General features: G+C 41.4%; 1 protein-coding gene across 12 annotated transcripts; it reads left to right on the forward strand.

Annotated features, from left to right (window-relative positions):
• Window positions 1–3634: 3634 nt before the first annotated feature.
• LOC105059516 (uncharacterized) lies at window positions 3635–21800 on the forward strand. Of its 12 annotated transcripts, none has more exons than XM_073249734.1 (17): window positions 3646–4612; window positions 7088–7630; window positions 7727–9967; window positions 10051–10164; window positions 10505–10687; window positions 10787–10849; window positions 11933–12004; window positions 12128–12394; window positions 13798–13917; window positions 15784–15843; window positions 16972–17012; window positions 17176–17253; window positions 17344–17428; window positions 19424–19627; window positions 19874–19945; window positions 20821–20951; window positions 21024–21800. In XM_073249734.1, the coding sequence occupies exons 1-14, from the start codon at window positions 3818–3820 to the stop codon at window positions 19550–19552; spliced, it is 4791 nt and encodes a 1596-aa protein (XP_073105835.1). In that variant the 5' UTR covers window positions 3646–3817; the 3' UTR covers window positions 19553–19627; window positions 19874–19945; window positions 20821–20951; window positions 21024–21800. The 12 variants fall into 12 exon arrangements, with proteins under 12 accessions (XP_073105843.1, XP_073105840.1, XP_073105841.1 ...); XM_073249735.1 differs by having other exon boundaries at window positions 21028–21800; XM_073249736.1 differs by having other exon boundaries at window positions 20830–20951.
• Window positions 21801–22769: the final 969 nt, after the last annotated feature.

Genomic DNA, 22769 nt, shown 5'->3' on the forward strand with positions numbered 1-22769 from the left:
TCGAGTCTCCCGCCTGCCGCTCTCTCGCAGTCTCCTCATCCTTCATTTTGAAGGCTTCCTCCGCTCGGACGTATCCTTCAGCCCGAGCCAACAAATCAACGAAATCCCTGGGGTACTTCTTCTCCAGGGAGAATAAAAGGTCATTCTTCTAAAGGCCGCCCTTCAGAGCGGCCATTGCTACCGATTGGTCCAGATTCTGGACTTCCAGCGCTGCGACATTAAAACGGTTGATGTAGGCCCAGATGGACTCCCCCTCCCTCTGCTTGATATTGATGAGGGACTCCGAACCCTTCCGAGGGCGCCGACTGCTGACAAAATGGGCCACAAATTGGTGGCTCATTTGATCGAAGGAAAAGATGGTACCCGGCTTCAGCGTCGAGTACCAATTTTTCGCCGCTCCCTTCAAGGTGGATGGGAAGGCTCGGCACAGAATGGCGTCAGATGCGTCATGAAGCAGCATCATCGTCCGGAAGGCCTCCAGATGATCAACCGGATCCGAAGTCCCGTCGTAGCTTTCGAACTGAGGGAGTTTGAAGTTTGGCGGGATCGGTTCCTGCATGATCATTTGAGAAAAGGGAGGGTCAGTGCAAATATCCTCACCATAGGCGGGGGAGCGTGGCGGAGTTCTTCGATCCGCCGGTTCATCTCCTGGAGTCTCCGGTCCAGAAAATCCTCCCGACTTCGGGTCTCGAGGGTCCTCTGGCAGAATGGGGGCAGGGACCTTCCAGGGATGGAGTCGTGATCCGATTGAGGGCTCTCCACCCTCGGATTCGTCTTCCCAGGAAAGACGGGGCGGCTGGCCCATGTGGCCCGTCCCACCGTCGGATTCTGGTGTTCCGACGATGCTCTTTCCAGGCGTACTGATGCCTGCGGCTGCTGCTGCTGCATGGCCTGCACAGCTTCAGTGAGGTCCCTGACCTGCTGCGCTAGCAGATCAAATTGCTCCGTGCCGACCGCCGTTGCCGGAGGAGGAGGAGGTGGCTGGAAAACTGGAGGTGAGGCCGGAGCCTGAGATCTGACCGCGGAGGCCGTGGATCATCGCGTGGACGCCTTGCGGGGAGGCATCGAGCAAAGACCAAGTGGATGAAGGAGGAGAGGGCGTTGGAAAAAATGCCCGGGGGCAGTCCCGTCGAGCGCTCCTTTAAGAACAAGGAGACTGCGAAGACATAGCCCCTTCCTCTAGCGCCAATCCTGTTGGTGCAAAAATTTGCTTGCGCCGGAGAAGCTGGAGTCGCGGTCGCCGTCGGGACCTGTAAAAGAAGTCTAAACCGGAGGTGGGGTTGCTCCGGCAAGATCCTCCGACGCTCAAGTCAGTTCTCTGCCTCAACAAGAATGGAGTGCTCGAACGAAAATTTTAGCAGAGTTTCTAGGTAAAAATGAGAGCTTAGAGAATAACGTATCTGGGGTCCCCTCTTTTATAGGTGGAGGGGGCAACAAACTGATAGCGATGCCTGTAACCGTCTGACCGTGGGCCGCCCAGAGTCAGGAGAAGTTTGTTGCGGAGAGTAGTGGAGTGGACCCGTGGCTATCACCGGGGCGTGCCACGTGGAGTTCACCACGGGGAGCGGAGCGACGTCCGTTGTCGCGACTTGCCAGAGAATGGAAGAATCGCGCGGTATCCGTCGCAGGAAGTGGAGCAGGATCGTGGCCATCATTACGGCCTGCCAGGGAGTGATGGGGCCGCATGGGATCCGTCGCAGGAGGTGGAGCAGAGTCGTGGCCGTTGCTGTGGCCTACCAGGGGGTAATGGCCTATCGGTCGGAGTTCGACTGGGGTGTCTGACAGAGAGAGGTGGCTAGCTACCCGTCTGAGAGGAGCTGGGAGTCCGGCTCTCATAGGAGCCCGGACGGAGTCCTCTTTCAGCTGGAGTCGTGGCGGAGTCCGGCTCCCGTAGGAGCCCGGACAGAGTCTGCAGGTGAAGTCATGGACGAAGTCCGGCTCCCGGAGGAGTCCGGACGAAGCTTACCTGCACTTAGAGTCAGGGACAAAGTCCGGCTCCCGTAGGAGTCCGGACGAAGTTTACCTGCAGCTGGAACCGTGGGCGGAGTCCGGCTCCCGTAGGAGCCCGGACGGAGTTTGCATGTGAAGTCGTGGGCGAGGTCCGGCTCCCGTAGGAGTCCGGGCAAAGTTTTCCTACAGCTGGAGTTGTCGGTGGAGTCCGGCTCCCGTAGGAGCCCGAGTGAAGCCTTCCAGCAGTTGAGGTTGAGGATGAAGTTCGGCTCCCGTAGGAGTCCGGATGGAGTTTATTTGTAGCCGGAGCTGGGGACGGAGCCCGGCTCCCATAGGAGTCCGGACGGAGTTCACCTGCAATCAAGGTCAGGGACAAAGTCCGGCTCCCGAAGGAGTCCAGACGGGGTTTACCTGTAAGTGAAGTCGCGGGCGGAGCTCGGCTCCCGTAGGAGTCCGGGCGGAGCCTGCAGGTGAAGTCGTGGGCGAGGTCCGGCTCCCGTAGGAGTCCGGACGAAGTTTTCCTACAGCTGGAGTTGTCGGTGGAGTCCGGCTCCCGTAGGAGCCCGGGTGAAGCCTTCCAGCAGTTGAGGTTGGGAACAAAGTTCGGCTCCTGTGGGAGTCCGGACGGAGTTTACTTGTAGCCGGAGCTGGGGACGGAGCCCAGCTCCCATAGGAGTCTGGACGGAGTTCACCTGCAATCAAGGTCAGGGACAAAGTCCGGCTCCCGGAGGAGTCCGGACAGGGTTTACCTGTAAGTGAAGTCGCGGGCGGAGCTCGGCTCCCGTAGGAGTCCGGGCGGAGCCTGCAGGTGAAGTCGTGGGCGAGGTCCGGCTCCCGTAGGAGTCCGGACGAAGTTTTCCTACAGCTGGAGTTGTCGGTGGAGTCCGGCTCCGGTAGGAGCCCGGGTGAAGCCTTCCAGCAGTTGAGGTTGGGGATGAAGTTCGGCTCCCGTGGGAGTCCGGACGAAGTTTACTTGTAGCCGGAGCTGGGGACGGAGCCCGACTCCCATAGGAGTCCGGACGGAGTTCACCTGCAATCAAGGTCAGGGACAAAGTCCGGTTCCCGGAGGAGTCCGAACGGGGTTTACCTGTAAGTGAAGTCGCGAGCGGAGCTCGGCTCCCGTAGGAGTCCGGGCGGAGCCTGCAGGTGAAGTCGTGGGTGAGGTCCGGCTCCCGTAGGAATCCGGACGAAGTTTTCCTACAGCTGGAGTTGTCGGTGGAGTCCGGCTCCCGTAGGAGCTCGGGTGAAGCCTTCCAACAGTTGAGGTTGGGGACGAAGTTCGGCTCCTGTAGGAGTCCGGACGTCGCGAAGAATCTGGTCGGCGCTGGCGGGGTCCTGCTCGTCGACGAAACTTGGGAGCGTGGCGGGGGTTCGACTGTCTAGGAGGTTTGAAGAGATGTTGTAGGAGGCCGAAAGTCAGTTGGATCCCCGGAGGATCACTCCCATCACGAACTTCGGCTGGGAGATATTTTATACCCAACAAATATATTATATTATATTACCGTGTCGATAGTTATGTATATGTTATTGAAATTTATCATAATATAATATTAATATCAGAAATTATTTAAAAAATAATTAAGTTTTTATTTTATTGTGTTAATATTATATTATTTTTGAAAGAATAGATGAAAAGGAAAAAAAAAAAAAGAAAAAGGTTGCACCCCGCGCATGGCTTGGGTTCCATAACGCAAGGCTGGAACTTGAGTGCCAACCAAGGCTGGAACTGGTTCCATAACGCAAACTAACGTACCACGTGTCTCACTCTTACCCCGTCTCCCAAGGCTCCACCCACCACCATTTCCGTCTCTGAGTCAGGCGAACAAACGCTTTCCGACCGACCGCCCGACCGATTCCGCCGCCCGCCATGGATGCCCACCAAATCCTCGACTCCCTCACCTCCCATATCGCCCTCTACCACTCCTCAAAACCAAACCCTAACGCCAGCCCTCGCGCCGCCGTCCTCCGGTGGTTCGCCTCCCTCTCCGGCTCCCACCGCCAGTCCATGCTTACCGTCCTCGACCCCGACTTCCTCGGCATCCTCCTCCAGATGGTCTCCCGCCTCCGCCGTCACGGCCACGGCTTCTTCTTCCTCCTCCTCGACCTCCCCTCCTCCTCCTCCCCCTCCCTCCCCTCCCTCTGCTTCCGCCGCTCCCACGGCCTACTCGCCCGCGCCGCCGCCTCCTCCGCCACGGAGCTTGCCCTCGCTCGGTCCCTCCTTCTCTTCGAGTCCCGGGAGGGCGAGCACACCGCCGAATGTCCCCTGGATTCCCTCACACTCTCCGAGGATTTGGTCGCCGATGTGGACCGGTTCGTGGAGGTCATGGATGGGATCTCCGGGGGAAGGTTCCTGAGAGGGGAGGAGAGCGGGTTGGGGGCGCCCTGGGCGGAGCTGTCGTGGTTGAAGGATAAGGGGTACTACAGCTTGGAGGCATTCGTGGCGAATCGGCTGGAGGTGGCGTTGAGGCTGGCGTGGCTTAGCTCCCATGGTGGGAAGAATCCGAAGTGCGGGAAGGCAGTGAAGGAGAGGGCTGCGGTCGCTGGTATAGCCGCCAATGCCTTTTGGAGGAAGAAGGGGTGCTTGGACTGGTGGATGGGGTTGGATCCTGGACAGAGGAAGAAGATTTTTCAGGCTTTTTTAGAGAAAGCAGCTAAATTTCTGGTAATTGTTTTACCATCTTGGATTTCCAATGTAATTTTGGTTTTTATTCCTGAATTTACAAAGTTTCTGTTTTACCGCAAAAGATCATCAACGGAAAACTTTGGTTAAGAAAAAGCAAAGAGAGAACTTTCATATTTGAAGAAACAATGATAAAATCTGAACCGTGTGAGGGTTGAGATCTTTTATTTTTGGTAAAAGAGAATGTTTAGTTTAGTCGGCTTTTGATTCAGATTCAGTGTATGAAAATAGTGGTTCTTCGTGTCAATTGACAACGTTTGCATCTTAAAGCATATCAGAGGATGTGAAGGGGGGCTACAATCTTATCCTGAATATCACAAGCACCTTTGTCCTTGAAGTCTTGCCATATGATTTTGTTACTTGTCAATTCTCAGTGAGAGATAATGAGAATGGTTGCAGGAACCTAGAACCAGGTTTTACTTGTGAATTACCCAACTTGGTCAATTTTAATGTAACTTGATTTGTGTTGTTGAAGTGAACTTGTGAAAGTCTTCCTGCTGTTTGGTTAACGTCACTATTTGATGTATGTTTTATCAATAATTGGATATCGAACATGGTCTTCTTTGGTGTTGGTATAGACAGTGGCTTGTGTTGCACTGCAAGCTTCCTCATTTCATTGCATGATTTTGTGCACTTAATGCCAATCCAACCAGCACTCAGGTGGCCTGTTGCTAAGGAAAATGACCTTTTACAGTAGCATGTACAAATCTGTTGAAGGTCCAACTTGATGTCCTGCCATAGAAATTAAGGATTCACTTATGATTTACTTTTGTGTAGAGGAAGATTAGATATTTTTATAGAAATGGTTTAAGAACATAAAATGGGTGGTGATAAAACTTTAGAAAAATTGTTGTAGGCTGTCTTTAATAGCTACTAGCATAATTCATTTTTTTGAGAACATTCCTTTGATTTGGCTAGATTCTGTTTTTATGTTTAGTTTAGATCCTATATGTTTCCACCCTACTCTATTTAAAAATTGTTTATCCTGAAAGTTCCCATGTTCCCGAGGAATCTTCATGGACTACCAACTTGAAGCATGCTAACTAAAAGATGAGAGAACAATTAATTCCATTGATATATATGGAATACAAAATAAGAACTAGCTTACATGGACAGCATAAGACCAACTTGTTATGGTCCATGTGTGTCTGATTTATATATAAACTGTGTACACATTGCACTAACCCACTAAATGAGGTTGTTATTTTCGAAGGTATATGAAATAATCATCGGGCACTTACTGCCCCCTTCCCTTCCCCTCTCCTGCACCAGAGAGAGAGAGAGAGTGGCTTAGCATACTGAAGAGACTTCTGGATAAAAATGGGAATTTGGTTGAGTCCTTTGACTGATAAATGGGGATTCATTTACTACTAATGGGTTTTTTATAAGAAGTGGTATTATTCTTTGTTATTTCACACAACTAAAGTGAAATCTAATATCTTGTATATTCAGGGTCTTTGTCTCCAAAGCAGAATTCGTTATACTTGTTAGCTGATCCAATTGGCAAAGGTGGGATCATGGGCCTAAAATAGAACACCATGATATCATAGCATTCTTCTTTGGTTAGCTGCATGCATATTTGGGAATTTCTTGCTGAGAAAAGGAGATACTGGTGTTGGATCATAAGTTTCATTCTTTTGTAAACAGGCAATCTATCGTGGAAGATAAGTGGTAAATATATTGGATGTTGATGCTTCTTTATACTTTTGTAGATGAGGTCTGAGATTCTTTCTCTGAACTAGCAGACTTACCTTATACTTGGTTTAAAGCTTCCTCTTTGTCCGCATATAAATTTATTGATAAAGTATGACATGAAGGCACAGGATTGGTCTATGAGTGAAAAGAATCTGTCGTGTAAAAAATTGTCAGCTTGCAATTCTCTATCATTCAAAGTTAATTCTGAAGATACTTATTATGCTTTTTGCAAAGAAATAGGATGAAGGTTCAAATTGTTGTAAAAAAAAAAGGGAGGAAAAAAATCATGATGCTTATTATTAACTTGATAAAGAATAAGTGGAGAGCAGCATTTTCTCCTTGTTTTTTGCCTAAATCCACTCTTTTGCCTCATGTCAATGACAGTCCAAGGATTTAATTATCAGTGGTTACTAGCCATACCTCACTGTACTGGTATCAATATGCCCCTTGATACTGTACCAATACATGTTACATAATCTTATTTTTGTTGTGCTGGATCCAAGAGGCATACTATGTGTTGACACAATAACATACTGTGCTGATCACACCCTACCTGTAAGATATCGGCATTGGTGCTTCAACTCTTGATTGACACAATGAAGAAAACTGCCAATTTTTATGTGGAACTACAGATATTGTGTTGATTTCTCATATTTTATCAATGAGATGAGTTTCAGGTTATTATCATTAATGCTTTACTGGTAAACATCTTTCTTTGTATGCATCAACAATTGCTAATATTTGAACATTGTAACTGTTCAGGCAAACGAGATTGTTAAAGGGTCGAACGATGCTTTGAGGAATGAATTTTCTTTCTGTAAACTTGAAGATGAACTGAAAGTAAGATATGGTCCTATTGCATCTTGGCAAAGGGTGAAGCAGTCATTGTTCCGAAGGAATCTAGATTTGTCCTTGGATATCATGACCATGCCATCTTCTAGAAGGCCACAAATCCTGACTAATTATTTGAACAGATTGCTTGTGGTTCAGGAGATATCTACTTTTTTAACATGTTGGCTTAGTGAATCTGAAGACAAGGCATTATTTTTCAGCACATTAGAATCTGTTGACACCATTTCAGATTGTATAATAAGAAACCTGCGAAGACTCCTCATGGTTGTTTCCATTGATTGTATAAATCGTGAACTTATGGGAGATGTAAAGTTAAAGGCCCTTCCGCACAAAAATGAAGAGAAGCGCAATGTTGGTTGTCGGCGAGGGAAGAACAAATGTCACAGTTCAAGAAAGCTAAGTCCTACTTCTAAGCCATCCAAGGTTGATTCAACATTACACAAAACTTCTATGGTATTCACCTACATTCAGCAACTTTTTCTTTTGTCTTTTTCTTTTTCCCATGTTGACAGAACTTAGTGATAATTAATTTACTGACTTCATTTTCAGGATCAAGGATGTGGAACAGACTGTGCAGATGATAGCAGCTCTGGGCTTTGCCCCCCAGAAAGCACTCTCTCAGTAGTGGATAATCAGAAGGCAAGGACTAGTAGTCCTTTTGTTCCAAAGAAAGATCCTGGGAAGGAATCTTCATTAACAAAAAGGGGAATGGAAGTAAGGAAAAAGGTGGAAGGAAAGGAGCATACCACAGGTTTGACTGATAGTACGGTCCATAGACGTAAGAAAAAAGGTGGAAGAAAAGGCTCTAAAACTAAAACTCCTGGCTTAGCGAAAGTTGGATTTCCTGAACTTGATAACAAGAAAACAACCGTAACATCTGTTGCCGCAGAAAGTGAACTGACAGAATCTTTACCTGACACCAATGATTCTGCTGCCAGGCATAACGTGTTTCCTGTTTCTAACTTATGTGATGATTCTGTTAAGCCTGATTTCATGGATCACAATGAAATGATAAGCACTGAGCTAGATCCTGACCCTCATTCTATTGCAGATTGCTGTGTTACTGGTGTGGAATGTAGTACGAGTTTAAACAATTCAGAAGACCATAATTCTATTAAAATGGCTGAAGGCATACCCCAGATATCTTCAGAATCTTCTGTGAGAAAGAGTGATGTTTGTTGTGACAAGCTTGTAAATTGTATTAATTCTTCCATAAGTTGTTCCAGGAGCAGTACTGCATGTGAAGTAATGAGGCCTGCTGTGTCTACACTCGAGCTTAAGGATCATGAGTATCATAGTACCCGGGATATAAATAACACCAATTCACCATATGTTGCACCTCCAAACTTGATTCAAGGCATTATGAGTGAGAATATTTCCATAATAGAGAATAATGGTAGTGAACCTTATGTACGAAACCACACAAGTTCCATGGGAGGCACTTCGTATGAGTGGCCTACCATATTGCCTCCTGATTTTACGTCTGTTCATTCACAGCATCTCCCAGCTGCCACAGACAGATTACATCTGGATGTTGGTCACAAATTGCCCAATCACTTTCATCAGTCTTTTCTGCCTTCGAGGCATCAGGCAAGAAAGCCAACAATTGAAGGTGGACGCAGTCTACTTTTACCTTCTCTAACTTTGCCTATGAGTTTCGACTGGCCTCCTATGGTCAGAAGTTGTCGTAGATTGAGTCAGACTGTGACTGTAAGCTATGATTCTGGATATGATCCAAGGCTGCAGTCTTCATTCTGCCCAGGATTTGCTACTCATGGACTGCAAATTAATGGGACTTCCTGTGAGAATGAGAGAAAGCATCCTGGAGATGTTTTAGATGTGTATGATTTGAAAAACACTTCTGATGTGGCAGATGATACTGAAAGCTACTGGTTTTCTGAAGAAGAGTACGAAAGTCATGCATTTTCTGGAAAGGATTATAATCAATTCTTTGGTGGTGGAATAATGTACTGGAATCCTGCTGAACATGTTGGAACAGGTTTTTCTCGCCCACCATCTCACAGTTCTGAAGACAGTGCTTGGGCTTGGCATGAAGCAGACATGAACAGAGCTATTGATGATATGGTTGGCATACCTGGATTATCTGCTTCTTACAATTCGAATGGTCTGGCCTCGCCACCTGCTGCCCCATTTTGTTCACCATTTGATCCATTGGGACCTGGACACCAGTCTGTTGGTAATGCTATGCTAGGAAATGACAGCACTGGAAAGGTACTGAACTCCTCATCTTCCATATCAGATGGTCCTGAAGAGAAAGCCTCAATATCTCTGAATAATTCAACTAATGGTTTTGAGGGAGTGAAAGCGGACACACTTCCATATTCAATGCTGCGGCCAATCATTGTTCCAAGTATATCAAGGAGGGGTTCGAGATCTGAATTTAAGGTTGGTCATGATCATAAAAGCCCATGTGTACCTTCTACCAGGAGGGAGACCCCTCGCATCAAGCGGCCTCCATCACCAGTTGTACTTTGTGTTCCTCGAGTACCTCGACCTCCCCCACCTTCTCCAGTTGGAGAATCTAGAAAGCGAGGCTTTCCAGTTGTAAGATCTGGTAGCTCAAGTCCTAGGCATTGGGGTATGAGAAGTTGGTATTCTGATGAAAGTACTTTTGAGGAAACTCGACTTTGTTGGGATGGCGCTGAAGTTGTTTGGCCTTCATGGCGAAACAAAGGGCTGGCTACCTCTCCAATGGTGCAATCTATTCATGGGCCTTTGTTGCAAGATCACCTCATCACAATTTCCCAGCTAGCTCGCGATCAGGGACATGTATGGGCTATATCATCCAAGTTTTCCTCACATATCTTGTTTGTTTTATGTTATTGTCTTTTATTGAAAATTTGGTGTTGCAGCCAGATGTTGCATTACCATTGCAACCTCCTGATTTATTGAATTGTCCATCTAATAAGACTCTGTCCCTGGTGCACAATCTTCTTCATGAGGAAATTGATCTTTTCTGCAAGCAGGTATGGCAGTTTTGACAAATTTTTGTAAGTTTTGTTTATCTAAAATTCTAAATTTTGCCTTAGCCACTTTGGAAATCACACCACGGTGTACTGTTGCTCTTGCATAGGCATTTAATATCATTACTCAAGATGCATATGATCTGAATGTGTTGATCAGTGAACCTTACATATACAATTAGTTTATGAATAGTAAAATATAGAGACATCCTTAGCACAAATAAGCATCATAGGCCTACCAAGATTTTGACTCCTGTATACATTATCATCTTTAAATTTTTGTTTGTATTTATCATCTTGACTCCAAGGTAATTGCTGGTTCATCATTAATGGTAAATCGAAGGTTGCTGCTGAGAATCTGATCAGGAAGCCCTACGTTAACTGGGCTGTCAAGAGGGTTACACGATCTCTTCAGGTCCTCTGGCCTCGCTCTCGGACAAATATATTTGGTTCCAATGCAACTGGTTTAGCTCTTCCAACTAGTGATGTGGATCTTGTGGTTTCTCTCCCTCCAGTACGGAATTTGGTGAGAAACATACTATAAGTTGAAGAAAAAACCTCATTGTTGCCATGTATAGTTGATTCTGTTGAAACTTCAAAGCTAACTAGTGCAGCTGTTTGTCAGGAGCCTATCAAAGAAGCTGGAATTTTGGAAGGTCGTAACGGTATCAAGGAAACATGCCTTCAGGTATCTTGCTTGATTTGCTTCTGCACAGACAAGTTATGTTGCAGATATGTCATTGTTAATATTTGTAGTCATTCTAGTTGATAATTATTTTCTTATCATAACCATTCCTCTAACTGGAAACCTGAAGGCACATCAAATCCCGAATTAAGACTGTCCTTTTGTGATTATGATTTTATGCTTATGCCTTATAAATCTTCCATCATAACCTTTTTAATGACCCTTTTTGTGCATACTATTTTGCTTTAATTCAAAGAGGCATACAGAAATAGAATGTTCTTCATTGAAAGTTTTCATAATGGTTGATTTCTGTCCAATTCAATCCATTTCTTCAGTTTTTTAGGTTTTTTACTCACAGACCTAAGCCTTTCTTTTTTTCTTATGAGTTTACTGTATGCTAAATATTCTTGAGGATATACTGGCCAATGACATCGTATTATTTGGTCATTCTGGATGAATAAAGCTGTACAAAATTCATCTATTTAATCTCTTCTAAGAAGTTTGTGCCCCAAAAGAAAAAAATCTTGTGTGAGGTACTATTTTTCCCCACAATATTGATATCCAGATGCTTTTTCATTGGAACATTTGTTGTTCTTTGAATTTTCATATATTTTTGCCTCAATTATAAATCAAGGTTCAACTTTTTCTGTATATACAAGATGATGAATAAGGAATAAGAATGTCAGCTGACTTCTTTTATTTTGAAGATTATAGTACATTTGGTTGGAATTTTGGATGTTTGGAAACCAAAAGTCATTTGTTCTCTTCATGTTCTCTGGGCATAGTTTTCCATTTTGTATATTGTCTTTTCCTGGGACTCACGGAAGAGAATGTTTAATTTCCATAGAACCTCGATACCACATTTTTGAGAAATGATAGATTATGGATGACAATTGTCAGGACACTTGTGTCTTTCCCTAGCTGTAGCTTAGTTGAAAATTTTGAGATACAGCCATCGACTATGTTGCTGAAGTGATGTATAGAATTTTGAGATTCTGTTCTTTGCTTCCTTGAAATTATACTACCAATTAGAATATGTGCTGTAGCTTTTCCCAAGTACTGATTACCCTTCTGGTTTTGTTCCAGCATGCAGCTAGGTACCTTGGGAACCAAGAGTGGGTTAGAAATGACTCCCTAAAAACAATAGAAAACACTGCAGTTATGCCTCTTTTTCTGTCATTTTTTTTTCTTAAAATAATTCTAATTCTTTCTATTCTTGTTGCTTGAGCTCACTCATCTCACTGTCAACTTTTGTACTTGATCAAAACTTGTGATGTCCAGATACCTGTCATCATGCTTGTGGCAGATGTTCCTTGTGACAATAGTCTTTCAAATGAGAAATCTTCCATTGTGGATACATCAGAAGCACATTCAACCAAGATGCCTGGAAAGCAAAGCATCCCTGGTGCAGATCTGTCTAATTCAGAAAATACCTCATGGCCAATGTGTTCAAAAATGAAAAAGGATGATGCTGTTGATGTGAAATCAATTCGTCTTGATATCAGCTTCAAGTCACCATCACACACAGGACTTGAAACTTCTCAACTGGTAATACATAGCTTTTCAACATTTTTTGATTTGTTAATTGCAGATAAATTTGTTTCCTTCTTTTATGTTCGATTTTTTCCCTTCTTTTAGATGTGAGGTCTTAATTATGGGAATGCTATTTGTCATACTAGAGTTTTGTTTGTATTTTCAGAAGATATTTATGACTATATATGGTGAGCTACATGTTAGATGGCTTGACAAATTGGCTTGGAGTTAGCTTTTAGTGTTTTGTTTTGCTTTTTGGATAAGTTTTCTTTTTTCTTTCTTTTTTTTTTTTTTTTATATTGGAAGTTGAGAATTTATGGTACAAACTAAAATGTTGGGTTCAATCTAGGCAGGTTGATTTTCTTTATTGGCATATACTTGTTAGGTAATGAAAAACTATTTTGATGTAATAAATCCAATTTTGCTTCATTTCCAACTTATGGGCTTCTAATTGTTTTATGTGATCTGATTTTTTATGAATATTTATTTATCGAATTATATGGAGGAAGAGATGGTTATATTACTGAACCCATATCTCTATAGATTAAGTGGGTGGCAGTACATGCTCAATTTGCTTGAACTTAATGATTATTAAAGAATATGGAGCCTGAGCTTGACTCCCAGTCATTCTTAGGCACCGTGACCATTTCTAAGGGTGGGAAAGGGCCACCTTTGGGCCTGTTCCATCTTTAACCATACTTGAACCCAAGCTCAAATCTAAATTACAAGCCTACATATTTGATAGTGGATTTGATTTTGGTACTGGATAGTTATTGATATTAATTGGATTGTTTCAGGCTCGTTTAGAGAGAGAGAGGGGGGGGGGAGAGAGAGAGAAGTGGATTCATCATATTTGACAGTGTACTACACTTCTGTGATTAAGGACTCATATGAGAAATCAGGGATCTGGTCAGAAACCAGGTGGTTGTTGGGTATCTACTGGATCATTTTCTTTCCCATTTAGAGAAAGAGAGGGGAGGGGAAAGGCTGAGTGGTGTGGCTGGAGGGGCAGGGTTAATGATGACCGTGGATGGGTGGAGACAGAGATAATGTTGTATACATAATAACGATAATTGTGTTGTTTGATGTAGTTTTGAATGTGTTGGTTATGGTGTACTCCCAAAAGCCTGCTCCAAAAGGGCATTGAGTCCAGTGTGGTGCAATAGTTTGTCGATCTGTTTTGCTATTTGACGATTTGACCCAGACAGTGGAATGGGTACCTAGTAAATGCCATGAGCTTTAAAGCACGAAGACAACCTGAAGCAACTGGAGTCAATCTGTACCTGGTCATTCCATGTGTCAATATGACCCTTCAGAGTTCAGACAAATAAAGTGTGAAGGATGACCATTAAAGTTTATAATGGCATTACAATGATTATCGTGTCTAGTGTAAATTTAATATTAATTTTAATGTGCAGGTTAGGGAGCTCACTCAGCAGTTTCCTGCTGCTGGACCCCTTGCTTTGATACTGAAGAAGTTTTTGTCAGATCGTAGTTTGGATCAGTCTTATTCGGGTGGTTTGAGTTCTTACTGTTTGGTAAGTTATGCTGCATTTTCGTATCCATTCTATTAAGAAAATTAATTTCCCAATAAACATGAAAAAAGTTCAATTTGATGTTAGTTTTCCTTGAATATTTCTTTTATTTTCTGATATTATTGTTCTTAAGTGGAGAATCAGTTATCTTTTTGACTTGGCAGAGAGGTCAAGCCTCCCTCCCAACAACCCAGGAGAAAAAAATGTCCTAGACCTCTTAGTTTTCATCACTTCATTTTTCGTTTACATATCATTCACACCATATGTCTTTGCCTCAGTCACGAATTCTGGTTTCTGGTTCCATAAAGGGAGCGCTTTACTGCATATACCCATAAAACACTCTAATCCCTACTTAAAGGAGTTTTTGTGGAGGAATAGTTGCTTGGACGATACAATTTGAAATAAGATATTCTTTACACGCTTCCTTGCTTAACCAACCTAATAAATTGTCATTGCTTGGACCCATGACTCGAATGAGTAGCTAAAAGCTGAAGAGTGTTGTCCACCTCTGTTGCTTTTCGATCACTAGTAGACTTAATGGCCTCTGTCTGACCTTGAGAACTCGATGAAAGTTGGAAATCATAGGAATAGGATGTGTCATGAAGGGAGATGGAGTAGGAAAATTGGACTCCACAAAATCTATCAATAATTTTCCGTTCAGTTAGAAGTTAAAGCACCTTGAAAGAGGTTAAATAGTAAAGTCAAGGTACTCTGTAGACCCAAGATGGTGGTAGTAACACCATTTAGATTCTTATTAGTAGCCTAGAAAGGAAAACTTAAAATCAGAACAATCAATTTGTCATACATTTTCGCTAAGGGATCGACCAAAGAAACACTAATATATTCTAAATGGATGAGAGAGCAATGAGGATTTATGATATTGAATCAGGTGTCTTGAAAGCAAGATAAAGATACGAGGATCAGGTCCCTCAAACCTCTCCTAATCATAGTCAAATGACCTTTCAAATATAAAACTGCAAAATATATCAGGTTGCCATATTGTACATACTAATCAGCAGACTCTTGATAGATTTGCCCTGATCAAAATCTTCTCAGGAACAATAATTGCTGGCAATTATTTTCTGGATATTTGACCTTGTTTAGGACCCAAAATAGGTCTGGTCCAAGCCCCTTTTTATCTCTTTATGTATCTGACCGTGTCAATAGTTTAGCATAAAGAGATCCAACCACATTAGTTGAATGGCAAGCATTAAGAGTAACATTACTAAAAAAGATTCAGAGCATGTGATCTCAAAAAATAATGCCTGTGCAGCCTCTATGGCACCTTTATTCGAATAAAAAAAATCTTGTTACTGATGGCAATATTCTACATTTTAAAACATTGCTATTAACTTATTTTGAAATATTTTTAGCTCTTTCTAAACACATGAACAGTTTGCTGTTATGGGAATATAATTTTACTTTGTGACATCAGTGTAACATAAATCATGGTTCATGAGTTCCTGGAATAGTGGTCTTGGACTGGACAAAAATCAATTTTTATTCTTAATTTTTGTTTAAGGTTTGTTTGGTTGCAAGGAAGAGTGCTTGAATAACTATTTTTTCTAGGAGATTCTAGTTTTCTTTTTGTTTGTTTCAACATAAAAAAATTGACTAGTTTGGAAAACTTATCACTAGATCTCAGAAAAAAAAAATTCCCATGGAAAAGTTTTGCATTTCCTTTTCCATGGATTTTCATGCAACTGAACAGACTTTAAATTCCTCAATAATCCAAATGAAAATGTTTTTTTTTTTGGGCTAATGCAATATAGAATTTAGCTCTGTATTAGAAAAGAGGCATAAAACTACTTAATATATATTACATTAAGGTGGTAATTGCCCTAATATGTCATTATGGACTTTGTGCAGGTGTTGCTAATTACACGCTTTCTTCAGCATGAACACCATATTGGTCAGCCTGTTAACCAGGTAAGGTTCATAGCTTTTTGTTAGCTATAATAGTAAGGGAAATAATTCGCTTCTGTTGACAGTGCTCTATATATCTGATTGTACATGCTTGTAATGCCATTGATTTGTGGAGCATAGTTTAATGACATCACATACCAGCATATATAATTATTTATTTATGTTACCATCCACGCGTCCATCTCCAATATTAAACCAATGATTGATTTCCTTTTGAGCTGGGTAATTTATAAGTTGGATTTGTATATCGTAGTGAGCATCACATGCTAGATCAGAATTTATATATATATATATATATATATATATATATATATATATATATATATATGGAGTGAAAAGTATATGATAAGAAGCTCCCAAGCACTAAAATACTGGACTTCTGCTTGTTTCTTTTTCTATGTGATAATTCATTTTCAGTTCTATGGAGAAAATTTTGCATGAGTTTTGTTGTTTAAAGAGGGAGGAAAAAGGTGTTTTATTTGGGCCTTTGCTTTGATGAAGTATTTCGGACTTGACTTTTGAGATATCATAGGCATGATGTGCTTTGCTAATTAAAAAGCCAAGCTTCTTTTTCTTCCTGGGAGGCTGATTATCATTAAGTCACTTTTGCATCCTCTCCATGTTTTAGAGATTATCCATAGACAACCCCTTTTGGCAGCGACAAGGGGTGTAAGTGTGCATCTGTAACATGATTTTATGTGATCTGGTGGCTATGAGTAGAAGAAATGCTGTGCTATGAGTTAGAATATCAAAACGACAGAACAGAAGTTGCTGGATCTTTGGGGACAAGGCTTCTAAGGTAAAGAGGCTAAGTTTTTTCAAAGAAAGGCAGATTTCTCCTAGGTTATATTGAGTTATTTGATTCTTTAAAGAAAACCCAAAATTTGGTGTCTGATGATATGTAAATTTCTGTATCCATGGATGACACAAATATGAGATGACAACGACTTATCTTCTACGTAATACCCCTGCTTACTTTTCATGTTTGTTACTGTTTTCCTGCTTGTCTGCCACTGCCTACAAATTTAAGTATATGCTATCCCCCTGATTGACCGCGGTTTTAGTTCTTCAAATTTAATGAGCTTCATATTCAACTTCAACTGTATGATTTAAATCACTTGCCATTTGCAGAACCTGGGCAGCCTTTTGATGGATTTTCTCTACTTCTTTGGGTGAGGACAAATTGCTTGAAATTTCTTTTTAGCTATATACAGGGATAGGCAACTTAGTTTCTACTGTGTTGCAAGATTGATGTGTTATACAATTATCTGGTTTCTGGCTAGTTGGAGAGTCAAACATATTACTGAACATCATATTTTGTTTTGATAACTTTAGGAATGTTTTTGACCCACGTCAAATGCGTACTTCGATTCAAGGAAGTGGAGTGTATATGAATCGAGAACGAGGGCTCAGGTTGGAGAATCACTCATACGATTGAACATGACCTCCATTATTTTTATTGGATGCTAATATCTGGATCATTTTGCTATGTGAATTTTACAGCATCGATCCAATTCATATCGATGATCCTCTCTGTCCAGCTAACAATGTAGGAAGGAATTGCTTTCGTATACACCAGTGTATTAAGGTTAGTTGAATATTCACTATTTCATCCATTATTTGTTAGATTTCTTAAAGCCACTGTCGCGTAATATGACTGTGGTCTAAATTTTGGCGGCTTAATTTTTCTGGGAATTAGGAGAAGATAATAATATTGTTTCTCTTCTTTAGGTGATGCCATTCCAAATATTTTCTCATTCTTTGGTATATACCTAGTGACCCTAATGTGACAAAAAAGTTGTTCTTGGGATTGTTGTCCTTATGATGCATGCTAGCACCTTAATCAACTAATATGGTCATTGAAATTTGGACATTTTTCTGTATACATTGTTTTTACAAGGAAGGTTTCTTGAAATCTGCCAACTGTCATTCAGCTCAGATCATGTTCATTGGTCTTCATTCTTCAGAAAGGGCTGAGGCTTACCTAAGTATGCGCCAAGATATTTTGTTGTTACCAAACTGTTTTTATTTTTCTGATTTAGATTGCAAAGTTCTGTTTGTGTATGACAATGGGAAGCCCAATCCTCCAACTCTGAGATCATAACTGCAGGGTCACATTGCTTTGTCATTTCAAATCATCATAACTTGATTACTTGTGGTGTAACTAATTTACATATGAGTAATCAATTACCTGATGCTAAATGGTCTCATCTCTTGCTAAAAGTCCTTTTTTTTCTCATGTTGTTTATTGAAATTGATGATCTTGTCAGACCTATGTGTTTTGGAAAACCTAGTCTATATGTTGCAAGTGTGTTATCACCCAAGAATTCAAGTCCTAGTGGGATGTTCTGTAGGACACCAGGATAGGGTACAACCATGTGTTGGGACACCCAAGAATTCAGATCCCAGTGGGATGTTCTGTAGGACACCGAGATAGGGTACAACCATGTGTTGGGATAGAACCATCCCACTATCATCCCAACGTTTTGATCGGAACATCTTGTGACATGCCCTAATCTAAGTATCGGGACGGGGTGGGATGGTGGCGCATCCTGTTTCATGAGAAAACTGGGACAATCTCATCCCATGAGATTTAAAACATTGCTATCACCTTCGTGATCAAGATAACTTTCTCTTGTACAAGTTGCAAGAAGTTATTAATGTTTCAATATGCTGCTGTAATATACATAACGATAAGCACCCAACCATTTTTCAACTTTTTTGGGTTTGGCTTCATGATTCCTCATTCGCCAAGTATTCCTATTTAAGGCTACATCTGATATTATTCCAAGCTTCCCTATGTCTTTCCATGTCGCTGCTGCGCATATATAAGCTCTAAAATTTTGAGTTTGCCAACCTTATAGCTAAGTTTGATTCATTTTCAGCCAAAAATGGCCGAGGCAATTCTCAATTATTCCTTAATGAAGAAGTTTCAAAAATTGCAGCTAACATAGTTCTTGAAATGATTGAAATAAGTGATAGAAACAGTTCACCAGCAACCTTAGTGGAATTGAAACAGGTTCTGAAGCAATTATTTGAGACCAGAGCTAGCTCATATATTCCAAGGATTGCTCTTTGGTTAGCTCTGTTGACAAACTAAAACACTTTTGTATAACCTTTGCACAATATTCTTCTGACCACCTTCTAGATTCGGGTCTCCAAAGTTTTCCAGCGTATCCTTCTCTGAACTACAGTTGATTTGGTCAAGAATTTTACACCGTTTTCTGGAGGGTTGTATGTCAAATTGACCAGTGGCTGAAAGTCTGCTTAATTCTTCCATCAAATCTGGTTGGTCAAAAGTTGTGCTCCATAGCTGACCTTATTTTAATAGGCAAAGGCTTGGATGATCATGATAATTATGATAATAATAATGTGTATGTCCATGTCTTTGGAATTTGGATGCACACATTTGGCTACATCGAGTATTCCTGCTAGTAGGATTGAACCTAATAGCATGAAATATGTATAGGGCCATCTAACTTGAGAATTAGCACTGATGATCTTGGTCTACCATATCCATGTTAATTTTATTTTTAGAATGATTTGTTGAATTATATCTCATCACCTAAATAATTGGTAACAGGCTTTTGCTGATGCTTACTCTGTGCTGGAAAATGAGCTATCACAGTTTTCTGGTAATTGTGCTCCAACTTCAACAGGAACATTCAGGCTACTTCCAAAAATCATCCCGAGTATTGATAATGAGGAGTGATATTGGATCATGAGTAGCCATTTTTCCTGTCTGAGTGGTACTGGCTTGGCTGCACGTTTAATGTGGGAAGCACAGGTATTGCAAATTTTGCCTGATTTAGAATTATTAGTCTTTAGATTGACTGCCATACTTTGCTGGTTGCTAGAATCACCTCTGTTTGGATGACTTGCTTCACTCGAAGGTGTGATTGGTTTTGTATGGTGCTCGGGTATCTGCACTCAAATGAAAATATTTGTTTCCTGCAATGATACCCTCTACTATGGCATGCATGTGGCTGAATGGGAGGAAGCATTTTTAAATTCCGAAAAACATTGTCTGCAGGTATGAACCAGAGGATATGCTTGTGGCCAGTTTTTCTCTTTGCTGTTAAGCGTTGTAAGATGATGCTACCAGGTGAGATCAGAGCACTTTGAATCTTTTGCGTTCATCCTGTCATCAATTCCTTATTACAGAAGTTTTGGGCTCTGCAATGCTATATGAAGTGACTTTCGAGGTTAATTGGCCAGGAATAACTAGATGTGCCTTGGTTTAGCAGGAGCCCATATTGATTTTATCAGGTGTTCAAACCACTTGATGGTCATCTGCTTCAGTTTTGTTTAACAAGCAGTGACAATAACGAGTTTTCAATGGATAGTATCGGCCATTTAATATAATTTTTCAGGCTTATCGTCCATTTGGGAGCTGGCCTATTGAACTGTTGTGCATTTTGCACTGCATGCGGTAGTGCATGTATATGAATGCTGCTATTCTAAATAATTTGCCTTTGAACTATAGTTTCTAGAAAGTAAAGAAGCTTTGTTTTTTGATTTTTTTTTTTATAAATTGAACTGATTGTTCTTGTAGAGGAACGGAGAGCAAATTTTCTTTGTTTGTTTACAATTAAAAAATACTGATCCTGAATTATAGTCAACCTCCATCTAGTGAAGTGCAGATGCTGGAGGTAAGGAACACAAAACAACGAATATTGGATGACGAATAGAGCTGGAAGCTTGAAAAAAAATTGTTTTATGATTTCTAATAGAATATGTTTGTGAATGTTCTCCTGTAATGATCATAGTAATTTTTTTCCCCTTCAATGAACGGTGATCATACTGATTTCATGGTGCTTTAGAAGCGCTATTTTTACTTCATTAACTCTATTAATTCTTATGGGACATAAACCTTCTTTCATGCATTCCATTTTTAGTCTAGCTTATTTATATTTGAAAACATTTTCATCTTCTTATTATTTTATTCATACCTACTCAGAGTATCTTCTTCATTGTTAGACCTTCTAGATTGGCAAGCAAGTTATACATGAATGGTTTTGGTGAAGCTTTATACAAGACCAGAATGCTGGGTGTGGCTGGACCATGATGACTCAACAGAATTGGATTACAGAACCTGAACGTTGATTCAGGTCTCTCTCTCTCTCTCTCATGCATATGAATTATTGAAAGCTTCCCAAGCAAAGGATGTTCCTTTCTGTCAGCCAGGTGGAATCCCATTGCCTAGCCCAGAAGTGAAACATTCTACTGATCAGCCATGACAATGAACATGCGATACTCTAAAGCAGCCCTCTGATCTCTACAGCCGCCGGAGGAGCACTTTGATTTGTCTGCTTTGAACCAATTAGCTCTTTTGGGGGCTGCTACAAATGGGTGCGAACTGTGTTGGTATGCCACACAGCTCATCTCTACAATTTGATTGCAGCAGCCTAAGCCTTGTGCAAGGTTCCTCTTTCGGGTGCATTATATGTACAAAAGATTGTTTGTTGGTAAACCTTTTTCTTTTGGCTTATCAGCATGCCGGTTGGATCCTGTGTTTAGAATCCTGTGGCCTCTAGTCACAGTGATTTTTGTTTTTTCCCCATTTTTTAACTTTGGCGTGCACTGTTCCATGCCAACAATTAATGTGTTTGTATAATGTAACGTTATAAAATATCTGTATGACCGAGTTTCTGAGAGGACGCTGGGCATAAAGGCCAAAATGAATAATGAAAGAAAAGAGGCAGAAGAGGCATCCAGTCCACATACTGAGGCCCGTAACCTCTTCTCCACAGTCCAGATGCTGTCGCTCACCGTTGTTTGAGCTTGTTTTCCACCTTTACCAGAATTATGCAGACAAATACTTGAGAATTCTGGCATCATTGAGCTTATTTTTGTGTTCGCGGGAGAGATGAGAGTTTTCTTGCAGTTGTTTCAGCCTTTTGGTTCTGGTTTTGGTGCTCAAATACATATATTAAGATTCATTAATTGTTTGTGCTGGATGTAAATATGTGGTAACTGGCTCATGAAGTTTCTGTCTTTTCCTACTAAGACATATCTGCATGAGGTAGAGATAATGGAGAAAACACAACGATGATCATATCGGTTTACAGCATCGATGATCAAAGGCATCCTGTCCGATGGCATTAGATCTCATTCCTCTAAGGTTGCAGGTAGTTTAATCTACCTTGGTAAAGAGAAACTGTCAGCGTCGGCGATTCTGCTATATATTCTTCGCAATCATGCATGTTTAGCATGCTTTGTATGTTGCTATCTCCTTTTTAATCTTTGTATCCCTCTCCATTTTGATGTGTTGGAGCTTGTGACGTATGATGTAACCGGCAACAAACATAAAATTTGATGGGTATCATAACGTTGGTGGAGGATGCTCAAGTAGTCCATGTCAAAAAAGAGGGGCCAACATTCCTATGCTTTAGTCTTTCCCATCCATATTTTTAGCAGGGTCCAAGTGATCCTTTATTAGTCTCCTAATCCAAAAATAATCATCGCAATGTTAGTCGTACTATGGCACAACGTAATCATGGATAAATGTTACCCCACCTTGTACCATCTTATTCTGCAATCATAGGAGTACTCGTTAAGGATGGCTGTAACTTAGCCCTGAAGGCTGAGTTTGGTAGGGGGAGTAAGTTTTGAAGGAATATCCCTTGTAGTGTGGAAGGGGCAGGCTATTCCACAGGATAGATTTTCTTTTTGACTTTTGGTCGGAGAAAAAGGAAGGGAGAATAAATAAATGCATCAGTTTTCTCACTAAATTTGATCACAAGGACAGAATTACCCTCCCACTCTTTGGTATATTGAAAAAATGGATTGGGGCAAAATAATCATTCCAAGAAAAAGCTGTCATAAATCATTTCTTATTTCAAGCGATGTCTTCCTACTTTTCAACGATCGAAAATTATTCAAGGATTATAGTAAACAATAATGGAAATGTCATCTATCTACTTCAA

The sequence above is a fragment of the Elaeis guineensis genome, chromosome 16, assembly GCF_000442705.2.
Source record: "Elaeis guineensis isolate ETL-2024a chromosome 16, EG11, whole genome shotgun sequence".
In the NCBI taxonomy this organism is placed as follows: Eukaryota; Viridiplantae; Streptophyta; class Magnoliopsida; order Arecales; family Arecaceae; genus Elaeis; species Elaeis guineensis.